At 36.8% G+C, this 27,967-nt stretch overlaps 2 protein-coding genes and 1 pseudogene across 5 annotated transcripts in view; 1 reads left to right on the top strand and 2 right to left on the bottom strand.

Moving 5' to 3' along the window:
* LOC135588848 (protein ROOT INITIATION DEFECTIVE 3-like) overlaps positions 1 to 746 on the top strand; it is a 28,420-nt pseudogene extending 27,674 nt beyond the window's left edge.
* LOC135680446 (uncharacterized) lies at positions 459 to 21,687 on the bottom strand. Its single transcript, XM_065194326.1, has 12 exons — positions 21,503 to 21,687; positions 21,235 to 21,319; positions 20,999 to 21,157; positions 20,233 to 20,298; positions 17,903 to 17,977; positions 17,067 to 17,238; positions 15,916 to 15,955; positions 15,786 to 15,813; positions 14,538 to 14,591; positions 13,652 to 13,867; positions 12,060 to 12,656; positions 459 to 650 (listed from the first exon to the last, which is right to left on the bottom strand). Exons 1-12 carry the CDS (start codon positions 21,685 to 21,687, stop codon positions 459 to 461), a joined length of 1,869 nt encoding a protein of 622 aa, XP_065050398.1.
* Positions 11,236 to 27,967, bottom strand: part of LOC135588849 (uncharacterized) — a 36,750-nt gene continuing 20,018 nt past the window's right edge. For 2 of the 4 annotated variants that reach the window (XM_065081201.1, XM_065081199.1), the window contains 9 exons: positions 22,107 to 22,470; positions 21,235 to 21,984; positions 20,999 to 21,157; positions 17,903 to 17,977; positions 17,067 to 17,238; positions 15,916 to 16,109; positions 13,652 to 13,867; positions 11,813 to 12,656; positions 11,236 to 11,661 (listed from right to left, as the gene is read on the bottom strand). In XM_065081201.1, coding sequence (XP_064937273.1) covers positions 21,833 to 21,984; positions 22,107 to 22,470 — 516 coding nt within the window. In that variant the 3' untranslated portion in view covers positions 11,236 to 11,661; positions 11,813 to 12,656; positions 13,652 to 13,867; ... (3 more) ...; positions 20,999 to 21,157; positions 21,235 to 21,832. The remainder of the gene's footprint in view (positions 11,662 to 11,812; positions 12,657 to 13,651; positions 13,868 to 15,915; positions 16,110 to 17,066; positions 17,239 to 17,902; positions 17,978 to 20,998; positions 21,158 to 21,234; positions 21,985 to 22,106; positions 22,471 to 27,967) is intronic. The other 2 variants (XM_065081200.1, XM_065081202.1) reach the window with 2 other exon arrangements.

Consider the following 27,967-nt stretch of genomic DNA (forward strand, 5'->3'; position numbering starts at 1 on the left):
CGTCTCATGCTGACTCGTCTTCCTTTTTACAGGGTCTTCACTATGCGACGGCCCTGATGGACAGGGTGCGTGACACTGGCCGGGTCATCGGGGGCCTTATCAGTCGTAACGCCGAGCTCCACCGCCAGGTCGAGGAGGTCCGTGCCGGGGCCGGTCCAGAGGCTGTGGCGGCCGTCGAGAAGCGTGCGGCGGAGTCTGAGGCGGAGGCGGCCTGCCTTAGGTCGGAGCTCGAGACTTCCAAGAAGTTGAACGAGGAGCTCCAGAAGACAATAAGGGTGGAGCGGATTGAGCTCCGCCTGTCGAGGACGGAGGCGGGCACCCTCAGCAAGAAGCTGGTGGAAGCGAAGGCCGAGGCGAGAGCGGCCTCGGAAGCGTTGGCGGAGGAGGTCCGTCTCTGACCCGTCAAGGAGAAGGAGCTCCTCGAGGCGTACAAAAAGTCTGAGGGGTTGGAACTCGGGCTAACGCAGACGGGGCGGGTGTCCTTCGAATATGGATACCGGATCGCCACGTCCCGCTTCCGCGTTCGTCACCCCGGCCTCGAGGTGGAAGAGGATCCTTTTACGACCCACCCAGAGGATCTGGAGGTTGACATGCTCGAGGACGTCCCCTTCGACGACCGCCTGGACGTCCCATTGTAATGAGGACGAGTCCTGTATTTTTGTTATCTAAGGTGTCAGTTAATTTTGTAAGTCGGAGTCGAGTCCTGTAAGTCGGTTTTGCCTTGAATAAAAGAAAACTTTCACTTCTCTTGTGTTTTTGCTTGTCACTTTCTTCCTTTAGGCGAAAAGTTTCTTCCTCCTCGAAAGATTCTTAAGGCTCTGGTCGTTCCATTTTTTCGGCGAAAATCAAGGAAGGATTTTTCTTGTCGTGGATTGCCCGACTTCTTCCTCGTTCCTCAGAGGAGATCTCTTCCCCTAGACGAAAAAACTCCTTATTCAAACGAAAAATTTCTTAAGGTTCTGGACGTTCCATGTCCTCGGCAAAGGAGAACCGCTCACTGTCGCGAGCCGGTACGTACTCGGTCGGACTATCTCGACAACCCGATAAGGCCCCTCCCATTAGGGGGCTAGTATGTTTGTGTGTATGTTATGAGTCGTGTGTGTTGTGTGTGTTTTGTGTGTAATGATGATATGAGTTGTGTGTTGTGTATGTTGTGTGTGTTATTTGTGTGTTGTTTGTGTGTATTGATATGAGTTGTGTGTTGTGTATGTTATGTGTGTTGTGTGTGTGTGTTTTGTATATTATATGTTGTGTGTGTGTTTTATATATTATATGTTGTGTGTGTGTTGTGTATGTCTATGTTATGAGTTTTGTGTGTGTTGTGGGTAGTGTGTGTTGTGTATATTATGTGTGTATTGTGTGTGCGTATTGTTTGTGTGTATGTTGTTATTAGTTGTGTGTGTGTGGTGTGTGTGTAGTGTATTGTTTGTGTGTTGTGTGTGGGTAGTAGTGTGTGTTATAATTTATGTGTGTATGTGTGTGTATTGTGTTATGAGTTGTGTGTATTGTGTGTATTGTTTGTGTGTATATGTTGTGTGTGTGTGTTGTTTGTGTGTATGTTATGAGTTGTGTGTATATGTTATGTGTGTGTGGTGTGTGTTTGTGCGTGTGTAGTGTATTGTGTGTGGGTAGTGTGTGTTATAAGTTGTGTGTATATGTGTGTTGTGTGTATTGTTTGTGAGTATATGTTGCGTGTGTGTGTGTGTTGTGTATGTTTTGTGTGTGTGTGTTGTTGTTATAAGTTGTGTATGTTGTGTGTGTGTGTTGTTTGTGTGTGTTGTGTAGTGTGTGTTGTGTAAGTTATGTGTGTCTGTAGTGTGTAGTGTGTGTTGTTTGTGTGTGTGTTATGTGTAGTGTGAGTTGTGTGTATGTGTGTGTGTTGTTTGTATGTGTGGTGTGTGTTAAGTTGCGTATATATGTGTGTGTTTGTGTGTTGTGTATATTTGTGTGTGTGTTGTGTATGTTTTGTGTGTATTGATATGAGTTGTGTGTTGTGTATATGTGTGTGTTGTGTGTTGTGTTTTGTGTGTTTTTTGTATATGTTATGTGTGTGTAGTGTGTAGTGTGTTTATGTGTGTGTAGTGTGTTGTGTGTGTTATTTATGTGTTGTTTGTGTGTGTGTTGTGTGTGTTATTTGTGTGTGTGTTATGAGTTGTGTGTGTTATTTGTGTGTTGTTTGTGTGTATGTTAAGAGTTGTGTGTGTGTTATGAGTCGTGTGTGTTGTGTATGTTTTGTGTGTATTGATGATATGAGTTGTGTGTTGTGTATATGTGTGTGTTGTTTGTGTGTTTGTGTGTTTGTGTGTTGTGTATATGTGTGTGTTGTGTGTGTTATTTGTGTGTTGTTTGTGTGTATTGATATGAGTTGTGTGTTGTGTGTGTGTGTTTTGTATATTATATGTTGTGTGTGTGTTGTGTATGTCTATGTTATGAGTTTTGTGTGTGTTGTGTGTAGTGTGTGTTGTGTATGTTATGTGTGTGTATTGCGTGTGCGTGTTGTTTGTGTGTATGTTATGAGTTGTGTGTGTATATGTTGTTATTAGTTATGTGTGTGTGGTGTGTGTAGTGTATTGTTTGTGTGTTGTGTGTGTGGTGTGTGTTTGTGTGTGTGTAGTGTATTGTGTGTGTGTAGTGTGTGTTATAAGTTGTGTGTATATGTGTGTGTTGTGTGTATTGTTTGTGAGTATATGTTTTGTGTGTGTGTGTTGTGTATGTTTTGTGTGTGTGTTGTGTAGTGTGTCTTGTGTAAGTTATGTGTGTGTGTTGTGTAGTGTGTGTTGTGTAAGTTATGTGTGTGTGTAGTGTGTAGTGTGTGTTGTTTGTGTGTGTGTTATGTGTAGTGTGAGTTGTGTGTATGTGTGTGTGGTGTGTGTTAAGTTGCGTATATATGTGTGTGTTTGTGTGTTGTGTATATTTGTGTGTGTGTTGTGTATGTTTTGTGTGTATTGATATGAGTTGTGTGTTGTGTATGTTGTGTGTGTTTGTGTGTTGTGTATATGTGTGTGTTGTGTGTTGTGTTTTGTGTGTTTTTTGTATATGTTATGTTTGTGTAGTGTGTAGTGTGTTTATGTGTGTGTAGTGTGTTGTGTGTGTTATTTGTGTGTGTGTTATGAGTTGTGTGTGTTATTTGTGTGTTGTTTGTGTGTATGTTATGAGTTGTGTGTGTGTTATGAGTCGTGTGTGTTGTGTATGTTTTGTGTGTATTGATGATATGAGTTGTGTGTTGTGTATGTTGTGTGTGTTGTATATATGTGTGTGTTGTTCGTGTGTTTGTGTTTTTGTGTGTTGTGTATACGTGTGTGTTGTGTGTGTGTTATGAGTTGTGTTTGTTGTGTGTGTTATTTGTGTTGTTTGTGTGTATTGATATGAGTTGTGTGTTGTGTGTGTGTGTTTTGTATATTATATGTTGTGTGTGTGTTGTGTATGTCTATGTTATGAGTTTTATGTGTTGTGTGTAGTGTGTGTTGTGTATGTTATGTGTGTGTATTGTGTGTGCGTGTTGTTTGTGTGTATGTTATGTGTGTATATGTTGTTATTAGTTGTGTGTGTGTGGTGTGTGTGTAGTGTATTGTTTGTGTGTTGTGTGTGTAGTAGTGTGTGTTATAATTTGTGTGTGTTTTGTGTTATGAGTTGTGTGTATTGTGTGTATTGTTTGTGTGTATATGTTGTGTGTGTGTTGTTTGTGTGTATATATGTTGTTATGAGTTGTGTGTATATGTTATGTGTGTGTGGTGTGTGTTTGTGTGTGTGTAGTGTATTGTGTGTGTGTAGTGTGTGTTATAAGTTGTGTATATTTGTGTGTTGTGTGTATTGTTTGTGAGTATATGTTTTGTGTGTGTGTGTGTTGTTGTTATAAGTTGTGTATGTTGTGTGTGTGTGTTGTGTAGTGTGTGTTGTGTAAGTTATGTGTGTGTGTTGTGTAGTGTGTGTTGTGTAAGTTATGTGTGTGTGTAGTGTGTAGTGTGTGTAGTTTGTGTTATGTGTAGTGTGAGTTGTGTGTATATGTGTGTGTTGTTTGTCTGTGTGGTGTGTGTTAAGTTGCGTATATATGTGTGTGTTTGTGTGTGTGTATATTTGTGTGTGTGTTGTGTATGTTTTGTGTGTGTTGATATGAGTTGTGTGTTGTGTGTGTTTGTGTTTTGTGTATATGTGTGTGTTGTGTGTTGTGTTTTGTGTGTTTTTTGTATATGTTATGTGTGTGTAGTGTGTTTATGTGTATGTAGTGTGTTGTGTGTGTTATTTATGTGTTGTTTGTGTGTGTGTTGTGTGTGTTATTTGTGCGTGTGTTATGAGTTGTGTGTGTTATTTGTGTGTATGTTATGAGTTGTGTGTGTGTTATGAGTCGTGTGTGTTGTGTATGTTTTGTGTGTATTGATGATATGAGTTGTGTGTTGTGTATGTTGTGTGTGTCGTGTATATGTGTGTGTTGTTTGTGTGTTTGTGTGTTGTGTATATGTGTGTGTTGTGTGTGTGTTATGAGTTGTGTTTGTTGTGTGTGTTATTTGTGTGTTGTTTGTGTGTATTGATGATATGAGTTGTGTGTTGTGTGTGTGTGTTTTGTATATTATATATTGTGTGTGTGTTGTGTATGTCTATGTTATGAGTTTTGTGTGTGTTGTGTGTAGTGTGTGTTGTGTATGTTATGTGTGTGTATTGTGTGTGCGTGTTGTTTGTGTGTATGTTATGAGTTGTGTGTGTGTATATGTTGTTATTAGTTGTGTGTGTGTGGTGTGTGTAGTGTATTGTTTGTGTGTTGTGTGTGTGTAGTAGTGTGTGTTATAATTTGTGTGTGTTTTGTGTTATGAGTTGTGTGTATTGTGTGTATTGTTTGTGTGTATATGTTGTGTGTGTGTTGTTTGTGTGTATGTTATGAGTTGTGTGTGTATATGTTGTTATGAGTTTTGTGTATATGTTATGTGTGTGTGGTGTGTGTTTGTGTGTGTGTAGTGTATTGTGTGTGTGTAGTGTGTGTTATAAGTTGTGTATATATGTGTGTGTTGTGTGTATTGTTTGTGAGTATATGTTGCGTGTGTGTGTGTTGTGTATGTTTTGTGTGTTGTTGTTATAAGTTGTGTATGTTGTGTGTGTGTGTTGTGTAGTGTAAGTTATGTGTGTGTGTTGTGTAAGTTATGTGTGTGTTTAGTGTGTAGTGTGTGTTGTTTGTGTGTGTGTTATGTGTAGTGTGAGTTGTGTGTATGTGTGTGTGTTGTTTGTATGTGTGGTGTGTGTTAAGTTGCGTATATATGTGTGTGTTTGTGTGTTGTGTATATTTGTGTGTGTGTTGTGTATGTTTTGTGTGTATTGATATGAGTTGTGTGTTGTGTATGTTGTGTGTGTTTGTGTGTTGTGTATTTGTGTGTGTTGTGTGTTGTGTTTTGTGTGTTTTTTGTATATGTTATGTGTGTGTAGTGAGTAGTGTGTTTATGTGTGTGTAGTGTGTTGTGTGTGTTATTTATGTGTTGTTTGTGTGTGTGTTGTGTGTGTTATTTGTGTGTGTGTTATGAGTTGTGTGTGTTATTTGTGTGTTGTTTGTGTGTATGTTATGAGTTGTGTGTGTGTTATGAGTCGTGTGTGTTGTGTATGTTTTGTGTGTATTGATGATATGAGTTGTGTGTTGTGTATGTTGTGTGTGTTGTGTATATGTGTGTGTTATGAGTTGTGTTTGTTGTGTGTGTTATTTGTGTGTTGTTTGTGTGTATTGATATGAGTTGTGTGTTGTGTGTGTGTGTTTTGTATATTATATGTTGTGTGTGTGTTGTGTATGTCTATGTTATGAGTTTTGTGTGTGTTGTGTCTAGTGTGTGTTGTGTATGTTACGTGTGTGTATTGTGTGTGCGTGTTGTTTGTGTGTATGTTATGAGTTGTGTGTGTATATGTTGTAATTGTTTGTGTGTTGTGTGTGTGTAGTAGTGTGTGTTATAATTTGTGTATGTTTTGTGTTATGAGTTGTGTGTATTGTGTGTATTGTTTGTGTGTATATGTTGTGTGTGTGTTGTTTGTGTGTATGTTATGAGTTGTGTGTGTATATGTTGTTATGAGTTGTGTGTATATGTTATGTGTGTGTGGTGTGTGTTTGTGTGTGTGTAGTGTATTGTGTGTGTGTAGTGTGTGTTATAAGTTGTGTGTATATGTGTGTGTTGTGTGTATTGTTTGTGAGTATATGTTTTGTGTGTGTGTGTTGTGTATGTTTTGTGTGTGTTTGTGTGTTGTTGTTATAAGTTGTGTATGTTGTTTGTGTTTGTTGTGTAGTGTGTGTTGTGTAAGTTATGTGTGTGTGTTGTGTAGTGTGTGTTGTGTAAGTTATGTGTGTGTGTAGTGTGTGTTATGTGTAGTGTGAGTTGTGTGTATGTGTGTGTGTTGTTTGTATGTGTGGTGTGTGTTAAGTTGCGTATATATGTGTGTGTTTGTGTGTTGTGTATATTTGTGTGTGTGTTGTGTATGTTTTGTTTGTATTGATATGAGTTGTGTGTTGTGTATGTTGTGTGTGTTTGTGTGTTGTGTATATGTGTGTGTTGTGTGTTGTGTTTTGTGTGTTTTTTGTATATGTTATGTGTGTGTAGTGTGTAGTGTGTTTATGTGTGTGTAGTGTGTTGTGTGTGTTATTTATGTGTTGTTTGTGTGTGTGTTGTGTGTGTTATTTGTGTGTGTGTTATGAGTTGTGTGTGTTATTTGTGTGTTGTTTGTGTGTATGTTATGAGTTGTGTGTGTGTTATGAGTCGTGTGTGTTGTGTATGTTTTGTGTGTATTGATGATATGAGTTGTGTGTTGTGTGTTGTGTATATGTATGTGTTGTTTGTGTGTTTGTGTGTTGTGTATATATGTGTGTTGTGTGTGTGTTATGAGTTGTGTTTGTTGTGTGTGTTATTTGTGTTGTTTGTGTGTATTGATATGAGTTGTGTGTTGTGTGTGTGTGTTTTGTATATTATATGTTGTGTGTGTGTTGTGTATGTCAATGTTATGAGTTTTGTGTGTTGTGTGTAGTGTGTTTTGTGTATGTTATGTGTGTGTATTGTGTGTGCGTGTTGTTTGTGTGTATGTTATGAGTTGTGTGTGTATATGTTGTTATTAGTTGTGTGTGTGTGGTGTGTGTGTAGTGTATTGTTTGTGTGTTGTGTGTGTGTAGTAGTGTGTGTTATAATTTGTGTGTGTTTTGTGTTATGAGTTGTGTGTATTGTGTGTATTGTTTGTGTATATGTTGTGTGTGTGTTGTTTGTGTGTATGTTATGAGTTGTGTGTGTATATGTTGTTATGAGTTGTGTGTATATGTTATGTGTGTGTGGTGTGTGTTTGTGTGTGTGTAGTGTATTGTGTGTGTGTAGTGTGTTTTATAAGTTGTGTGTATATGTGTGTGTTGTGTGTATTGTTTGTGAGTATATGTTTTGTGTGTGTGTGTTGTGTATGTTTTGTGTGTGTGTGTGTTGTTGTTATAAGTTGTGTATGTTGTGTGTGTGTGTTGTGTAGTGTGTGTTGTGTAAGTTATGTGTGTGTGTTGTGTAGTGTGTGTTGTGTAAGTTATGTGTGTGTGTAGTGTGTAGTGTGTGTAGTGTGTGTTATGTGTAGTGTGAGTTGTGTGTATGTGTGTGTGTTGTTTGTATGTGTGGTGTGTGTTAAGTTGCGTATATATGTGTGTGTTTGTGTGTTGTGTATATTTGTGTGTGTGTTGTGTATGTTTTGTGTGTATTGATATTAGTTGTGTGTTGTGTATGTTGTGTGTGTTTGTGTGTTGTGTTTTGTGTGTTTTTTGTATATGTTATGTGTGTGTAGTGTGTTGTGTGTGTTATTTATGTGTTGTTTGTGTGTGTGTTATGAGTTGTGTGTGTTGTGTGTGTTATGAGTTGTGTATGTTGTGTGTGTTGTGTATATGTGTGTGTTGTTTGTGTGTTTGTGTGTTGTGTATATGTGTGTGTTGTGTGTGTGTTATGAGTTGTGTTTGTTGTGTGTGTTATTTGTGTGTTGTTTGTGTGTATTGATATGGGTTGTGTGTTGTGTATGTTATGTGTTTTGTGTGTGTTGTGTGTAGTGTGTGTAGTGTATGTTATGTGTGTGTATTGTTTGTGTGTTGTGTGTGTGTAGTAGTTTGTGTTATGAGTTGTGTGTAGTGTGTGTATATGTTGTGTGTGTGTAGTGTGTGTTATAAGTTGTGTGTATATGTGTGTTGTGTGTATTGTTTGTGAGTATATGTTTTGTGTGTGTGTGTTGTTGTTATAAGTTGTGTATGTTGTGTGTGTGTGTTGTGTAGTGTAAGTTATGTGTGTGTGTTGTGTAAGTTATGTGTGTGTGTAGTGTGTAGTGTGTAGTGTGTAGTGTGTGTTATTTGTGTGTGTGTTATGTGTAGTGTGAGTTGTGTGTATGTCTGGTGTGTGTTAAGTTGCGTATAGATGTGTGTGTTTTGTATATGTTATGTGTGTGTATTTATGTTATTTGTACGTGTGTATTGTGTATACTATGTATGTGTTGTATATGTTATATGTGTGTTGTGTATGTTGTGTGTGTAGTGTGTATTATTATGAGTTATGTATGTTTTGTGTGTTGTGTATGTTATGTATAGTGTGTAGTGTGTTGTTGTGAGTTATGTATGTTTTATATATAATGTGTATTGTTATGAGTTATGTTTATATATGTTTGTGTGTTGTGTGTGTGTAGTATGTGTTGGTTGTGTGTTGTGTGTGTGTTGTGTATGTGTGTGTAGTGTATTGTATGAGTTATATATGGAAATGAGATATTAAAATTTGGAAAGGAATATATGTTAATGCCAAACTTGAAAGTATATAGACACGTAAAGCCACATATAAAAAAAAAATACTGGAATTTAGTATTATTTGAATTATTATGCGGATTCGGATTCGTTTAACCCAATACCTGATCCGTTTGCTCACCCAATTAGGCTCTCTTCGTTACATTAGCCTATCTTGTGGATCGAAGTCGGTGTCCAATAAGATCATAGGTGTTTATACACATCGATTAACGGTTGAGATGCTTTCAGCCAATGGATCTCATCCGTTAGATCGATGTGGACAAACATGGGAAAACAAAATCGGATGGTACGATTTAGGACCTGCTTGGAGCAATCAGGTCGATCTTTCAGTATAGTAATCGTTGCAACACTGTAGCAACAGGTCGATCTTTCAGTATAGTAATCATTGCAAGAAATTCCTGGCCTTTGCTATCATAAGTTAAAATCCGTCCATTAGCTTCGAATATATCACAGCCTTAAATGTGGTGGCCTAATTGAGCTGCAACTTTCCTATCCATAAAATTATTAGTGCTATCTGTATCAATCAAAATAGTGACATGTTGATGCTTCAAAGTTCCTCCGATTTTCATAGTTTGTGGGTTAGTGTAGATAGCTAATGCATGTACTGTATGTGTGATGGCTTCAATATCTTCATTGGTTTTCATACCTTTATGATCGGAGTCCAACTCTTTTACTTCCGGTTCATCTCTAATTGACTCAATCATCAGAAGTTGTCCTTGTTTACATCGGTGCTCCATACTCCAATTTTCATTATAGTACAAATCCCTTGCTGATCTTTCATTGCCAATTTTTTTCTCATGTAGATTTGCAAATGAGATCGCAGCTATCATAGTGCGGGGTTGACGAGCCTTAACTTCACACCGGATCTCTGGAATAAGCCCTTCAATAAATGTATCCAGAAGTTGTCGGTCTGACAAATCTCTAGCTTGATTTGATAATTTTTCAAACTTACTCTGATATTCTAACACTATAGAAGTCTGACGAATTTTGGCAAGCTGACAATCAACATTCTCATATTCGGATGGGCCAAAGCGAACGAGAAGTCCTCTTTTGAACTGCTCTCACGAAGGAACTCCATGGAAAGTTTCATACCAATCGTACCACTGGAGTGCATCTCCCTCTCACCGACCTATGATACTAGACACTCCACCCCTATATATTCTGCTCTGTCCTCCCCATCATATTTCTTGAAACGCCTCGTTTGTTCTCTGTCTTCGTTCTCTTCGAGCTCTGTCGTTGTTGAGTTCTTGAAATTTTCTTGACGGAACTTTGTATGCTCCCTCAAAGAAAATAGGAATCAGTGCCATTTAGTACGCGAGAGGACCACTCTCAGCCACTCCTTGTCGGTACCATTCGCGCCAGTATGAGTACGTGCAACCGCTACAAAATTTAATAATAGTCGTCACATTCATAATAATTACTCTAAAACAAATAAACTACTCGTTTAAAATATCAACAAACACTAACAATCTATAAACGATCGTCCCCATAGGCATATAAAAACTACCCCTAAGTAGATGTCAAAAGAGGAGTCTCTATATACTAACTCAGTCATACAGTTTATATTGCTGTCTTCTCCCTTTTGCTAACTTAAGCATCGAAGAGACCACGTCAGACAACCTCCTATGTCGCCATGTCAAGTAGGATCGTCGATCGCTCGAAGACACCTGAATGACCTAGTCCCAGGAAGGAATCTTACAACCAGAAAGATCTCAGTCAGCCTATCCGATTATCTCGAACCGAGTCACTAACAAAACGATTTCCAACTGAATAATCTGTGGTCTCACCACATCAAGTCTCTCGTATCAACTAGAAAAAGATACCTGGATAAGCTTGAAAAAGATACCTGGATAAGCTTGTACTCATCAATCAATGGTATTGAAACGCTGACGATCATCCCGTGTGTTCTCATCGACACTGTGTTCAGCTACCAATTAGCGGTTGCTCGTTTGTTCTTCGAATGATACTACTGCCTCTTTGATTTGATGATGAAGATAAACAATCTACATTCCTTCGACTTTTAGGTACAACCGCCCTCGCTTGCTACCCTATGCTCTAAGCGTACACCTACTGTTTAACATGATTGGGGCCAGATGATTATTTCAACGATCCCACCCACGACGTCATTTCCGCTTGCAAACTGACAAGGTGATGTTCTCATCTTTTCAACGGTTGGCTGAGATAGAATCACAAACCGATACTGTGCTTCGCAACTATGGCGTACCCCAATTGAAAATACATATGTAAACCTAAAAAACAACCAAGGATAACAAGAGGAATCACACAATATTAATGGTATGATAACCAAACATTTGAGTAGATTTCAGAGTTTCATGAACATCATACAAATGAAATCATTTAACACCATGAGACAATATATAAGAAATTATCTCACTGAAGAAAAGTTACCCAAACTTGCCTTGCTAGAAAAGGAAAATGCCCTTTGAAAACATTGCCTCGAACATTTGGGAAACGTGCACTAAAAGCCTCCGCATGTAACATAATCTTATAACTACCATGTGCAAAGTGACATCTAATGCCCTTTTACAGTCTCAATGATTCTTAACATCTCCCACAAATTTACAGAGTACATTCAACATGATACAGATGACTGTACAAATGTTATCATAAAAGAACTTCTGATTCCATCTTTCTAAATACTACCTCCACGGATGAAGGATCTATATCAAGGCCTAAATCTTCTCCTGCATAATTCACAAACAAATATTCCTTTTTGGATCATGCGGCAGGAAGCAGCTCAGAAATCCCCACCAGATCTCGGCATGGTGGAAGGATAACATCCCTTCTATTCAGGGAATAGTAGACGTTGGCAAACAGAAGCCAGGTAAGGTCTGAATCAATGCAAGCAAGTCCTGATAATGCCATTAGCGATGCATCTTTGAGACCTGCCATGCTACTGCAATATTAATGGTATGATAACCAAACATTTGAGTTGATTTCAGAGTTTCATGAACATCATACAAATGAAATCATTTAACTCCATGAGGCAGAATATACAAGAAATTACCGCACTGAAGAAAAGTTACCCAAACTTGCCTTGCTAGAAAAGGAAAATGCCTTTTGAAAACATTGCCTCGAACATTTGGGAAACGTGCACTAAAAGCCTCCGCATGTAACATAATCTTATAACTACCATGTGCAAAGTGACATCTAATGCCCTTTTACATTCTCAATGATTCTTAACATCTCCCACAAATTTACAGAGTACATTCAACATGATACAGATCCGACTGTACAAATGTTATCATAAAAGAACTTCTGATTCCATCTTTCTAAATACTACCTCCACGGATGAAGGATCTATCTCAAAGCCTAAATCTTCTCCTGCATAATTCACAAACAAATATTCCTTTTTGGATGATGTGGCAGGAAGCAGCTCAGAAATCCCAGCCAGATCTCGGCATGGTGGAAGGATAACATCCCTTCTATTCAGGGAATAGTAGACGTCGGCAAGCAGAAGCCAGGTAAGGTCTGAATCAATGCAAGCAAGTCCTGATAATGCCCTTAGAGATGCATCTTTGAGACCTGCCATGCTACTGCAAGCAATACCTACGACAATACCACTAACCTTCTTCAGGACTGTCTGTAATGCTGAACTAGTCCTCTTGTCTGAACATATCATGGTAATCATGTCCAATACTGCTGCCTGGATTTTTTGGCTGGAGACTTCAGCCATAGGTTCTTCTGAAGTGATAGAATTACTTCGGTAAGGGAGAAGAATTCTTTCCTCATTTGATAGCATTGGTTTCCTTCGAAATGGGGATGAAGTAAGCAACTTCCATATAGTATGCCCATCATTCTGAAACCGGCGAACAAAAAAGTCCCCGCCACCAATTTGAACTGCTTTATGCAGCATATTCAAGCATTTCCTGATCACAACCTGAAAAAGAATAAAAGAAAAATCAAAGCTGTATCTAATGCAGCCACATGCCAAGGCTTTTCAACTGGGAATACAGCATAAATCCTTCAACTGGGAATACAGCATAAATCCTTTAACTGGGAATACAGCAAGGTAGAAACATCACTGCATAATCAGAAGACAAAATATTAAAAGTCCTTTAATGGTTACTAAAACATCAAACAAAATATGGTGTTATTGGAGCTGTCAAGCATTAACAATTGTTACAACTTCATTATCAAATAAAGCAAGAAGGATTACATAAAATGTCTATCTCTACACTCACGACTAGTATGCGTTTGATCCTATGGTACTTGAGCTCATTGTTAAATATTATCATTATTCTCCTCTGTCTTTTCTTTTTTAATTTCTTATCAACCACTCCATTCCCAATCCCCTTTAGCCCTTTGTAGGTTGTCCTACATTTAGATGGTACTTTGAAAGTTTCAAATGAAAGCAACAGGCACCAAGCAAAGTTTAGCAAACTGCAACATATAGGTCTGTTACACGGTGCTTGTGATGACATTCTCTTCTAGTCTTGATCTAGGAATGATGTTGTGGACCAACATTAACCAATCATCAGGCCTCTCCTCCAGCCAGAAAATGGTTATAACATATGGTACATAAACTAACTACATCTAAAATAACAGGATTTCTAATGTGATACCAGTTGCTTAGTATTCATGTCACAAGTTTTAAAATGGCAAGTCAATTGTGCAAGATAAGTTACATCTTCCAAGATGCCAAATATAGTCAAAATAATAAGATCTAGAAGATTCCTATGCGTCCAGTCATCCAAAAGTCCATTTTTCAGCTAGGTCAGTCAACAAAAGATTGATAAGACATGAGAAATATATATGAAGCTTCAGCATAAATCAGACAATCGAGCAAAGTACGATGTCGCAGAATAGACTAAATGTTAACGGAAAAAAGACCAAAGAGATTTACTAAATTAGCAAAAAAAAAATCTATCATACCACTGAAACCTTATTTTTAAGGCAAAGAATCAAATAAGGCCAGATTATGTTCATTGCTGGAAGCACTCTGTTCTCGTCAGCTTCCTCATCTGCAGCCTCCATCCCATCTTTCAGATCATTTAGTGATAGCAACTGAACTGCTTCCCAGATTGCTGCTTTGGTTTGTTTCTCGTGCTTATAAGCTTCCTCCATTTTTGCAAGAGATACAGAAACATCCTACAAAAAAATGCCTTACTCTAAAGTACAAACAACTGAAATCTAAGGAGAATAACAAGAAAGATTTTGTTTTACTATTTTCCAATAAGATATTTACCACTCAAGCCCCTAACAAAAGTATACATCTAATTATTTTATTTAGTTGAACAAAGAAAACATATTATGCAATGGTTCAAAACCAACACACAATTGTCAAACATAACCAATAATAATATGGAGAAGAGGGTTCACGTTTCCTACCATATCAACTGATTTTGGCACAGAAACCAAGACTTCCATTAACATTTGCTTTGTTGCAACAGTCTAACCAGTAACACCTTTTTAGGGCAGCAATTTACAGGCAGAATCTGTTAAACTGATAGTCCTAAATGACTTGCTTAAAAGTAATAAGACAACGGACTGAGACCTTGGGAATAAATGTGAAATTTTGTTCTCTGCAAAATACAACATTATTCCAGAAAGAGAAAAGGAGTGTTGAGAAAAAGACAAACCAACAAGAAGATGCTGTCTATTTACTTTGATCATACTACTTGAAATTATGATGCAGGTTGTTGATCTGTTTTGCAATACTGTATTTTCCAGATTGCCATCATACACGACAAGATCGAAAAGCAACAGAACTATCAGGAACTAATCCAAAAAAGTCAACATTATCCCTACCCCCACATACCAAAAACCAAGCAGCATGGCCCATGCTTGGATTGTACCCATGACCCAAAGTATACTACACCAAGGAAATTATGACAAACTTGAAATCATAGTCAGAACAGTTCATTTTCCCAATTAAACCATATAACAACATTCAGAACATGTTCTGACTTTTCATGGTTGCTACCCCAATAAAAGTGGCACTTCTAGAAACTGAAAGCCACAACGAAACACATGATTTAGGGAAATAATACAGTAACACCTCCAAATGGTCGACATCTTAAAATCCTTGACAAGCATATAGTTATATAAAGAACAAAGAGATGGTAAATGCAAGCCTTTCACTTAGCAAAACAATGGCTTCCCTGTTACAATAATCCAGAACAAGTCACAGAATAAACAACTATTATAGCAGAGCCAAATGAACTTTCTTCAAAAATAAACATCTAAAATAATAGATCCAAATGAAAATAAAGCTTTAAAAAACCTTCATTTGGACCTACATAATCGAAAATCTGCATGGCAATGTACATGTTCCTATTGCTTAAATAATTTCTAGTTTGTAATCATTGGATTTTAGGTAAACATAGACTTCAAAATTTGTCCAACTTTATAACCTTGCAAATGACAAGCAAACTACATTATGTAACCAGTAATCATTCTATCCATCATTAATAGCTTGTCATTCGTAAGAAGAACCATTTGCAAAAGACACTCCATGAAAAGCAACAAGCGTATGAATGGTAGTAAAAAATTTTGAATTCACAGACTAAGCACAGGGCACTTGTACCAAAAAATTATCTAATGAATAAGGTATCTGATAGGTACATAAAGGTAAGCCATCTACCCAAAGTATCCTCACGTCAAAAAATTTCAGAAATCCAAGTTGCCGTATATGAATAAGTAATCAATTAATTTTCCACTAAAATTACATAGCCCCATTAGTTTGAAAATACTGCTATCAAACAAAGAAATGCTAAACAAACGAAAAGGGTCATCAACATGAAAAGGTATCCTACTTGTGAAGCAACATGCGCTGTCCTTTGTTCTTTTCTTATTTTCAATCCAGATTTTTTTTTCTTTTAAGTCACTTGTAAGGTTTCACTTTAAACACAGGTAACTAAGAGGTTTCCTCACATCACAATAAATACTGAAATGGCTGAGCTTAATTTGTGTTTTCCCTTTATATAGTAGAAACTTAAATTGAGAAAGACTAAATTTAATTCTCTCTGACTGAAAGAAAGAACTGCATAATTGACCCTTCCCAGACCTGCATTAATGGGTGCCTGTGCATTGAGCTACAATTAAACACCAAACAGTATTTGCAACAGCAGAATGAGAATTAGAAAGAGATTCATTTGGCCAAAAATGTTTTATAAACACACATATCAAGCAAGTACCTCAATAAATGTCCAGAGACACCAGACAAGCTGATTCTTTCTGTGAAGAAACAAGTGGTGATGCAGCTTTTAAGCATGATCCAACAAGAGATCCAACAATTCTTCTGTATCTTTTCATCTCATTAAACTTAAACAAAATTCCTCCCAATATTCCAAGTGAAGACTAACATCATCAAAATTGACAGATCCAATTTCTGGTTGTCAAATTAGAACAAAAAGGCAATGGGAAATTATTCCAAATAGCACTTGCATTGAACAAAGAGAACCTTGAAAGACTACATAAAATATTCAAACACTAGATTAAAAATATCATAATAACAATATACCAATTGAAACAAAGAAATGAGAAAAAAATAGCACTGGAAGCCTGCTAAACCACAGAAGATAACTATTTAATCTGTCTCCACTTTCACATCTTCAAAGAGAACTAATTCTTTGTTTTTAGAAAAGTGTTCTTTCACTAGGGGAGTGTATAAAATTTTATGATCAAAGTGCTTAGTTTGTTAGTTAAATATGGCAATCACATGTGAAAGCAACTAAACTTCTACACTCTTAGTCATATTTCATCATGATATCAGATATACTAAATAGTACAATTTGAAATATGAGATATCTGTCTGGGCGAAGATCACAGTAATGTAAGAATTTTTAGCAAGGTTCGCAATACCGTACCGTACCGGTATTTCCACCTGGGCTCGGTACCGGTACGGTATGGTATACCGAGCGGTACACCCAGGTGTGCCGAGTACTGTAGTACTGCTACAGTGCTACAGTGCACTCGGACCGGTAACAAACGATCCGTGTACCGACAATCTGTCGGATCGGTACGTACCGCCCATACCGGGCGGTATGGTTCGGTATGGCAGACCCTGATTTTTAGTACAATTTTACAAATAAAAGCAATATACAGTAAAATCATTGCCGAAACTCAAAGAAATATCGAACTTTGTTCTGTTAGATACAACTTAGGAGTAACTAAATGAAAAAAACAACCCTTTCAATTATTTATTTTATCAATTTCTTAAATTAATACTCACAAAATTCAATGAAACATAATTTGGCAGATTTCATGGTCATGTGCCAATCATTCAACAGTACTAATCAAAGCCGAAACAGAAGACCAGAATCCTTATAGTACAAATCAGAATTACCTAAAGCCTGGGATTCGGTACACATGGAGAAGGAGCTACTATCCACATGATTCTCATTAATCCATTTTTGCATTATAAGAATCTTGGAGCTGACGTGTGCACTAAATATTTCTGTCTGATCTGGCAAAGAAGATGCTTCAGTTTGTGATGCCTTTGCAATTTCACCCACAGCCTAGACACAAGAATGTTAACAATCAGCAAGCTCAAAATACAAATAAGAAAATCTGCTTGTAACATCTTCAAACTTTAGGATTAAGAATGAAATAATAGAACAAGATAAAACAAGAAAGAAGAATATAATAATAGAACAAGATAAAACAAAGATTTTTTTTCTCCAAGCAAAAGAGATTTATATTCATTATATTAAACATACAACAAAAAGGAAACATAACTCTGATACAAGAAGAGTTAACCACAATTCTAAATACTTTGGAATGCCAACCATAGTTCTTCTTGATATAACAAGGGATAGAATGATATACATTATACAGGTCCAATAAATTTTAGTTTGCACCTATATACACCTAAAATCTTTGAACCTGCCAAAATGTTCACATCAGCTTTATGCAGATTGAAATTCTTTTTGTCAAGCAGGATAATCATATATGGTTATGTCAATGATACAGATACATATCAAATGAATTCCATCATCAGATAAGAACAAGGATATGTGACAGCAAGATGCTGTAGAAACTAGTCTAAAATAAATCAGAACACAATTCATGTAACATGGTCACTCGTTAGTGAAACCTAGAACTTAATTCTATGTCCATGTGTAGAAGAGCTGAAATTTAAAAAGAAAAAAAAAATGAAGACTGGAAAAGAAATGTTTTTACCTTTAGAAATGGAATAGTTAAATTTGGGTGTTGATGCCTACCAAGGACCTCTAACTCTGAGGAGACAGCTCGCATCTGTGGCAATTGACCAAACCAATTTAGAGGAAAAAAAGAGTATTGGCAGTAAATGATAAATAAATTGACTTTCAAATTACTCATCTTATATATAATTTTAAGAAGAAATACACCTAAAAAGGTTAGAGACACCATTTTAAAACCCCAGCAGTAAATCAAAGGAAAGAATGAAACAAAATAAATCCACCCATGCAGTAGAAAACAGATGAGAACAAATTGCTAAACACGCATGAGAAAAGTTCAAACATATACACCAAATTTTAGGATGTGCAATCTCCAGATTGCATCTGATAGAAAGTTATTGCACTATTAATCTCTTTAAACCAAGATTCTTGTATCCGCATTTTGCTGTAAAATCCTTGATTACCACACAAGTACAAAAACAAGCCATAATATTCCAACTATTTAGGGTTGGCTTGATATTTTCCGAAACAATTGTAGTCTGACCATGCTGATTTAAGGTATTGTATCAATGGCAGTGATTTAAAAAACGCTAGGCGCCAAAAGGTGCCAAGGTCCAAAAACACCAAAGGTGCTAGGCGCTCGCTCGAGCGAAGCGAGACACTAAAATATAAAAATATATAATATAATTAATAAATATAATTATTTAAATAAAAATATGCTATTAAATTAAGAAAATCTAGGCGCTCGCCCGAAGCGCTCGGCGACTGGGCTCGGGTGAGCGCCCAAGCGGCGCCTCTTTGAAGCGAGGCGCTTGGACATGAAGCGAGGCACTCGGGCCTCGCCTTGCCTCGCTCGAGCGCCTATTGAAATCACTGATTAATGGTATTGTCTTAATCAATAAGTTCACGACATGGTCAACCACATCTGAGAATACAGTAATGCTGCTGTATTTACACTTGAAGTTTGTAACATCAAGGAATCAACAACAAATACTTGAGATTCCCAAAGTTCCAAGTATACACCACTGTAAAGTATATGATACATATTAGCCTTACTGCTAAAAACATTTTAGAATTAACCACAATTATGTTTGGAAAAATAACCCTAATGCTTATGTTAGGATGTGGGAGAAAATAAATATGCTACTTATCGATGTGTCTTTTTTGTCCTTATGGCTTCTTTGTAAAATAAGATGACAACATGGTATACAGAAGTCATAATATAAGGAGTCGGAGAAGTGACAAGAAAGTTAAAGAAGAATCACATCTTGGGAAAAGAGGATCATGTCTTCCATATAGTTGTTAAAAATATATATAAGATGAGATGTAAAAGTATAAAGATGATAGAACAATGTTTAATAGAATAAGCTATAACATAACAATTTATGGTATTGTCTTAGATCACTTTGTCAAACATAAAGAATTTCATATAGAAACCAATGGATGTCTTTAAAAAAACTCTATAATGAATAAATAGATTTAACAAACAAATATACTTCAAAACAGAATTCCATCACGAGTTTGATGAAAGTGAAACAAAAAAGGTGATGGTGTGATACCAACTTCTTCGAGAAGAAGTTTCTCACAGCGGAATCATAAACTTCATAGAAACAAATAAATTAATGGCATATAGTTCATGGATTAATTGATCAAAAGAGCTAGCACCAAACTCTAATAAGATTGTTCATTCCACTAATAGAGTAAGTTGAAAGGATAACCACAAAACTTCCCCAGCTTGGACGACATCAACTTTGAAAGAATATCATTATTTTTTGCAAAGCTAAAAGGGATAGAGCATGAAGTCTAGCTGATAATACAGTAGTATATTTCATGACAGGAAAGGAGCTAAAATAGAATTGTCCATTCATCATCATAATGCTCCTAATACCAAAACTAATGGGTAAGAGAAGAAGATAAGGAAAATAGTGTACTAATAAATATTAAGAGATGAAAACTTCTGCTAGAACCCTACAAACTTAAATTCCGATGGTTTTATAATTTTCCAAAAAAAAGTACATCTAATGAAGGTATTCTTATCATTAATTAACTCAAAATTGCATTCTAATAACACTTCAATAAATAACATAAATTATCCAAAAATACAAATATTATTATATAAAAAACCTTAAACCTAGACATGAGAGGATTTCAGATTCAGATTTAAGATTGTCAAAATAAGACTAATATGAACTCATCCTGCATCATCCACCTTACCCATTGCTTAAATTGATTGCTCTATTACTCATGGAAGGATCTCAGCCTAAATCATGCACATACACATTTGCCACACCATGGGTAATAATATAACCTTTCGAAGACCATAATATATGAACTATCAAGACTATTTCCTACCAAACTGGAATCAGCAACAAAACCCAACTCAAAATCAAGAAGTCCACCTCTGTAAAAGCCACTGACCTAATATTAAAAAGCAAGGCACCTAAAATTTATGTAAAACATCTATCATAATGGTAGCAGCTATGCTCTTATGAACCAAAAAATTTTCTGGCAATACCTCTCAGGAAGGAAGAATCAGAGCTAAGGTGGCAAATGACAAGTTTTAGTACAAGGAGAAAGTGATTACACAGTAGAAACAAATCGATAAACAACAGAATACATTTGAAACCTGAGGGATGCAATGGATCTGAGGGCAATGTCCTGAGTTTTAGTACAAGAAAAGGTAATTATGTGATACACACAAACCAATAAGGAAATACTTATAAAAAAATTAGAAATCTATTAATGCTTCAAATATATTGTTGAAGTGGTTTGAATCACAAAAACATTAACAACGATAAATGGTTCAAGCTTGAGCCATGGAATAATAAGCCATGCCATCTACCTTCAGCAATGCAAAAGAAGGTCATGCCATCTCATTTTGTGAGAGACAGGAACAAAATGAATTAAAAAAAATGTTTTAACTTTTTTTTCTACTGTAATTATCCCAAGTCAGCTCCAAAATGCAAATAGGCCAGAAGATTGATTTAACTTTTCCACTGGCAGCAACCTCACAAACTGGACCCCTTTTGCTTCAGGTGCCAAACAGCAACATGATATCTCCAAAAAAAAAAAAAGAAACAGTAGCAAAAAATAGTAATAGTCTATTTAACATGCATACCGGCTCCTCCAACAATGGCAGAATATCTCGAGCAGTACCGACATCGGAAAGTATAGTAGCAAGTACATCAGGAACATGGGGATTGATATCCAAATGCCGCAACAGGTAACATAAAGAGTCAATAATATAGTCTGCATTTGCCACAACCAACTGCCCTACCTGTTCCAAATAATGTAGCATCAGTACATAAAACAAACAGCTGGTGCTTTTACAGTTTCTCTTTTTTTTGCACTCACGGTGGCATGGCCGGACGAAACAGAAAGAACACGTAGGACAGCATCTGATGCAATTCTTATCTCACTGTTAGAGCAAATCAAGTTCCTTAAAAATAAATAAAGAGAAAAGTGCAGAAATCCACAGATTATAAAATCTTTTCCAAGAACTATGCTGAAAATGCCTATTCCATCTAACATCACCTGAACCAATGAACCATAAAAAATAATCAATATCAAGGTTAGGAGAACATTCAAGAAACTGAGTCAAGAACTTAATTGGTGAAAATACATTTCCTGTTGCAGCATTATGGTGTCAAGGAAGAAATGTAATGGAAGATCTAATTCTATTTCATGTTCCAGCAGAGGTGCATTCTGATCCAATGGAATGTCCCACACTTCAGGTGACAAATATTCATGCAAAATGCTGGCAATGGAAAGAATTGTAGCATCCCTATTATCCTTTCCCTCTCTCATATTCCAAGCTGATCCTTGGCATTTGAAAGTTGAAGACTTGTCATCATCATATGCAAGTTTCTTTTCTTGCAAGGTTTCTTCCCTAGACTTTTTAAAGAATGTTGAATATGTATTAACTGACTGTTCTGATAATCCATATATTATCTCATTTAACATGCAAACTGCAGAACTTGTCTTGCGCAATAACTGGCCAGAACCATGATGAAAATACCAAGTTTTCCACCCTTCTTTGCCATATTCTTTCATACGAAGCTCTGATATCAACAAGAACTGATAAAAACATATTGCTCTCGTGTCCTAAGAATAAGACAAAAAATAATAATTAAAAACAAAACTTCTATCAGGAAGAAAAAGTTCTTAACTTAATACAACAAATCATTAAAAAACTAATGAACAAAGACTGAAAACCTAACTATTACCTGATATTATGGACAGCCCCACAAGTCTAAGTACTCCAGCAAGAGTTGGGTATAGTTTCTGACTGCCGGCAATACCAAACCAAGGAGGCATGTGAGGAAACTCCAAAACACTACGTACATATTCTGAAGGACTTTGCAAATCCTCATCTTGCAAAATAGAAATTTTGGAAACAACAGGAAAAGTGGCATCCTTAGTAAGATTTCTAGGAGAACTCAAGATATTGCCAGCTTTCAGCTCAGCAATGGAAAGCCAGTATCCAGTTGAAAGCGGTTTTGACAAAATTAGGTTATTCATGGAACCAGCAAACCGTGAATTATGACTGAAGCATAATCCAAAACACTCCAAAAAACATGATGCATTGACCTGCCAATACCAATAAGTTCAAATCCCAGAAACCAATTTGCAATCCTATAAAAAGTATAAATGTGGCAAATAAAGTAACATATATGATCAGGGAAGAATAAAGTAGAAATCAGCTACTCTCTGTAAGATAAGAAAAGAAACCAACAAGTAGCTAAAATAAGTTCATCATATGACAGAAACCCATAAATCACAGAAAATAAGGCTATGAAAAGTGAGTCAAATCAGATTAAATCATTTGTAAGAAATAAAAAATTAACTAAAAACATGTTCAGTAAATGACAAAAGCTAGTAAATCACAAAATTAAGGCTTTAAAAAAATACATAAATTGGATAAATCCAATTTGGAAATGTAAAATACTGTCAATTTATGGTTGATATAAATAACTAACTATAACTATAAAGATTGAAACTTATCAGGGTCAAAGTTTTTGTTGATATGTCATTAGCAAGAATTAGTAGTGTTGGGATCAAAATATATTAGTGAAATGAATATGCATCACAAAATTGCCATGGTTACTTCCAATAAACTGAAAACTCAAGCAGAAACAACATACTATCACTTCTACTCGTAGCCTGTATCAACTGCCAAAAAAGTAATACACCAACAAGTTTACATTCTGAACATTAGTACTGCCCATGCAAACTTTCACACGGAACATCATAAAATTGCACTCAATGCTTCATGCACCATCGTGCTGAAAAGTATATATGCATGCAATCTAATACCGTGTCACCACTTTATTGAAAAGTATAATACCAATTTTAAGCTTCATGCACCATCATACTGAAAGGTTTAGATGCGTGCAATCCTGCACCATTCATGATGGATCATACCAATTTAACATATATGCACTGCTACAATCTAATAGTGTACCACCACCATAGCAAACCATCATTTAACGTGCTGTTTTAACCCCTTATAGCAAATAACCAAATGGCTCTTAACAGAGCTTAAAGTCCAGAGAGCGAGTACTATGTTCTTTATGCTCTCTCTATCCTAACCAACCAAATGTCACTTCACAGACTTCATTCTCCTGCTATTGTGACATGACATTTGTCTAACTGCAAAGGGCTGAAGAGCTCAGTCACCTAGCACCAAACCATCAGCAGAGGGTGGCAGGACTGTTGAATTGGAATTGCATCAATGGATGTACTATCTTAAAAATGTGTGCACAGTTAAATTAGACAGTGGATCAGTTCCTTGCAAGTGTGTATGAGACGCTTTTTGGATTGGTTAGTTTCACATGACAGCAGGAGCTATGACAATTCACAATGTGGTACATAATTGTGTCTACGTCTGATAGGCCTGATGTAAGTGCATGACAATAAACCCTATCGTGGAACCAGAAACTACAAAATAGCTATTAGCATATTCTATTTGATCTTGTAAACCATAATCATTTAAGCTTCTTTCTGTAGATCATGGTTGATAGGGGTAAAAAAACCGATTTGACATAACACCCCGGATGTGGCGTAATACACCCCCGCGTCGGGCACCCTGTGCGGAACACTGCCCCAGAATGGGCATTAACGATGACACGACACGCACCCACACCCACCGTACCCAAGCAACCTCCTCGGCTGACCCCTCATGGCTGGCCGAGGCAGGGGAAGGCGCTGACTGACATCCCCCATGCCCTGCGGCAGCCCGGCCTTCCACGCAATGCCCACGACGACGACAGACGCCATCAGAGGTACGACTCTGCTCCGGTAGGATGACACATCAGGTAACATCAAACCCCCTTATAAATAACCCCTGGCTCCCGACGGGCAAGGGGGGGACAATCTCACTAAGAAAAAACTCCTCTCTGCATCACTGACTTGATCGTCGGAGGGGTCGAGTCGAGGAACCGACCCGACCTGTGTGCAGGTACTCGACCGCCGCTGAATCCACTTGACGTCGCAAAACTTTCCAGCCAGATCCCCTGCGTCGGCCACCACCACATCCCAAGGGGAGCCACGTCTGGTCCCAGCCATTTGGAGCCCTTAACCAGCCGCGTCGACCCCGAGGTCACGGTTGAAAAAGTTACTTACCGTAACAATGGTCATAAGCATCAACTCAAATTTCAGGTTTCCTAATGCGACTGCAAAATCTGTACTTCAAGGCTCAAGTGTGGAAAATTTAGATTCATATTCACCCTCTTAACAAAATCATGAGATTCATCATTACACCACAAGGCTAGTGTTCCTTACCATAGAGGATACAGAAATGGTAACCATTGGACTGTGTATTAGACACAGGATAAGAATACTGTAACCTTATCCGTGTTTTATAATTGTGAAACTCCTTGCCAATTATAATATAAGGAAACCGTTATAATATAATTAAACTCATGTGACCTTATCCGTGTCATCAACAATTATACTGTCATTTTTTTAATATTGATCTAAACTTTATTGTATGCCTTACATGATCTAAACCTCACATAAGCATTTTAAAAAAAAGGAAGCACGATAAACCTTCAGAAGTTGAGAATATAATATTGAAATAAGATGAACTAAAAAATAAACATATATGTAAAAGAAACGAAATGACAACGTTCTCTCTCTTTTCTCTTGGAAGTGGAACAGCATAACTGTTGCTGATTTTCTTAGCATAAAATTTAGCTATTCCTTTTGCAGTTACTCTCTATATATTGATTTTGCTGAGCTTCATTTGTTAAGACCATACTTACAATCTTCTAGAATATTGGTTTGTGTTGATGTCTTACCAAGGTAGTGCCTCCACTCTGACATTAATTTTTATTATATCATGTTAATTTTAACAAAAATAACAAAGAATGTGGTGCATTATGCCCATTGATATCAGGTTAACAAATTATCATTCAGAATATAAGCAAAACACAACTTTTTTTTCCTAAATTGTTTATGAAATATACCAAAAGATAATGCTGAAAATATTAGGGCCAGAGAAAAACAATAAATATTGTTCGGGTCTTATTCAGGAGATTATTTGAATAAGAATAAAGTGAATTTGCCTTTACTCAAGCGTATTGAATCTAGATCAATTAGTTGTAGAGGGCTTGCATGTTTCCATAGATGTTGATTACATTGATAGAATGAATGCACTTGCTTTCCTATTCTGTATAGACTAGACTTATCTTTGCAATTACTAATTATTTGCATTCATGGATTTAATTTTTTTCTTAATTTTGAATAACTTAGAAACATGCATATTAGTTTTTTCCAAGGTTTATCTTTATTATGTTGATAAAGCTCAAAAGAAAACCAACAGAGGCTATGCATGGAGGAAGGTAATGAAATTTATTGGTTTTTGGTTTTTTGTCTGTTTACTCTTCTTAGACCTTTCACAAGCATTACTGAAACTTTAAATTACAAGCACTACAGGTGCTGAAGCACTGTCCATCAGCATTCCTCTACTTTTGTTTCACCATCACTAGCTGAAGACATGTTCACTATTTGTTGCCAGAACTAAAGCCATAACTTAAATTTTGGTAATTATGCAAGACCATGATGTTCCTAAGCCTCTTCTATGGTATGACATATTGTTCCTACCATCTTCTTTGGTTTACATATGCCTTTCTACTCTATTTTACATAGACTATTATACATCTGTTAAAGAGCCGTTTTAGTTGGCAATATAAGATACTTGGATCTATTGTTCTTATCCTTCTACATAAATAAATATCTTCTTTTCAGTTTCTCTACATTCAGTATTTATCTTGGTTCCAAATGATAATGTGGATTGCAATTATGCTTAATTATAGTATCTTTTTAAACTAAGATGAGATTTAGGTTCAATATAAATAATTTTCCATGTGTATATAGGACTTGATAAACAAGTCTTTTCAGACATTTGGTTTTTTTTGACTCAACTGTATCTTTATTAATATGCTTAATTAAATTCAGTAATTTCTATTTTTTAATTTATATGCTTAGGATTTAATAGTTGGTGATGGGCCTTGTGTGACCTTAATAGTGATTTAAATAAAACTCCTGTGTCATTTACTGTTATATATATTATAACAGTAAATGACACGGATAAGAATGGATACAAGGTCTTAAATCTAAAAAACAAGTATACATTTCATGGCTCAGTTTTATTGGTTCTATTTACTAGAACATTTTGAATCTAACATTAATGGTGAAACAATAAATATCAACAATTGATATACAGAAGAAAATCTAAAAATGGAAAATTGAAATTGTCATGTATTTTAAGCACAGAACTTTTTCTAATTTCAAAGAGCATGATATGCAAAACCCAACTAATTTATACCTTTTGTTAGACTAATCATTAATCAAGGTTAAACTAATGACTAATGTTAGCCTTTTAATAACCGATGACTACGTTGCTCAGTGTTTGTAATGCCACTAACTCACTATACATATATGAATTAACCAAATCAAGTCAATTTAATATTATTAAAGCCAATAGCATAATCAAAATTGAAAAACCAATAATTGCAAACATGAATCTGATTAGTAGATTGGACTTCCTAGATCACATCAGTCATGTCTCTTGCATATGGCTCACCTTTAAGCAATGTGGCCTGACATCTAAAACAGAGTCTAGAGACTAAAAAATCCACCTCCGTCTTATAACAGCAGAAAACTTGATAAACCAAAAGCTGACTTTATGCGTATATATTCATAGGTGCCTAGTTAGTAACCTCGAAAGCTAGAAAGGCTAGGTGTAAAATTTCTCAAAGGTTGACATTTTATATGTATATTTGTATCTCAATATGATACGATGGTTGGAAATACAACGATTTATGTCCACGTTATATAAGCTTTGGCGCATCTACTCAAAATCATCGATTGCTTTTCTCTTCCATTCCGTATATAAACATAACTAGTACCTACGTGAGCTCTGAATCTTAGGTAACATGCGTGAAATACTATTCCATTATCACGGCCTTAGCTGAAATTGCCTAAGGCGTGAGGCACCATTGCGACAAAGACGCGAATTTAGCTTGTGTTGCCTAAGTCGCGAGGCACCCTTACGGCAAAGACGCGAACTTAGCTTGCATTGCCTAAGTCGCGCTTCGCCCTTGTGATTTGTGTCCGCAAAGATCAGCCCACTTGCAACCTCTCGCAGGTCCCGAAGGACCTGTAAAAGGAGAAAGTTGATTAGTTCAAAGAACGAGCGACGGACAAGTCCCGACATCTCGTGAAAAGGGAAAGCTTTACAAGCAATTCAGCGAGCACCTTGCGTGGACAAGAGAAAAGAGGGAGAGGGGGAAAACAAGGACTTTAGAAGGTTGAACGAACAGCTGCTCACCGGGTGCCGGGCATGACAACAAGTTCCCGTCAAGGTAACGTGCGAACTTCCGAAAGATTGTTCAACGCTCGACACTATACCGAAGCCCCATCCAGCCCTGTGCCACTCGGGTGATTCCAAGGGGCTGAGATGGCTGATGTTTTGGCTGCAACAGCGGGCTGGAGAAATCAGCCCGTGGCACGTGAAAACGGAGCCGTTTTGGGCTATTTTGCTTGGTTCGGTGAGCGGTTATACTATAGCACTGCAACTTGT

Source organism: Musa acuminata, chromosome BXJ1-8 (assembly GCF_036884655.1).
Source record: "Musa acuminata AAA Group cultivar baxijiao chromosome BXJ1-8, Cavendish_Baxijiao_AAA, whole genome shotgun sequence".
NCBI lineage: Eukaryota > Viridiplantae > Streptophyta > Magnoliopsida > Zingiberales > Musaceae > Musa > Musa acuminata.

What these genes read in the sequence shown, in the direction of transcription:
- LOC135680446 (XM_065194326.1), bottom strand. Translation starts at nt 21,687, where the DNA reads ATGAGAGAGGGAAAGGATAATAGGGATGCTACAATTCTTTCCATTGCC. An exon ending in TAACTATTCCATTTCTAAAG is followed by an intron (nt 17,239 to 17,902) that starts GTAAAAACATTT and finishes TCTTGTGTCTAG; the next exon opens with GCTGTGGGTGAAATTGCAAA. An exon ending in ACAGGCACCCATTAATGCAG is followed by an intron (nt 14,592 to 15,785) that starts GTCTGGGAAGGG and finishes TCCTTGGTGTAG; the next exon opens with TATACTTTGGGTCATGGGTA.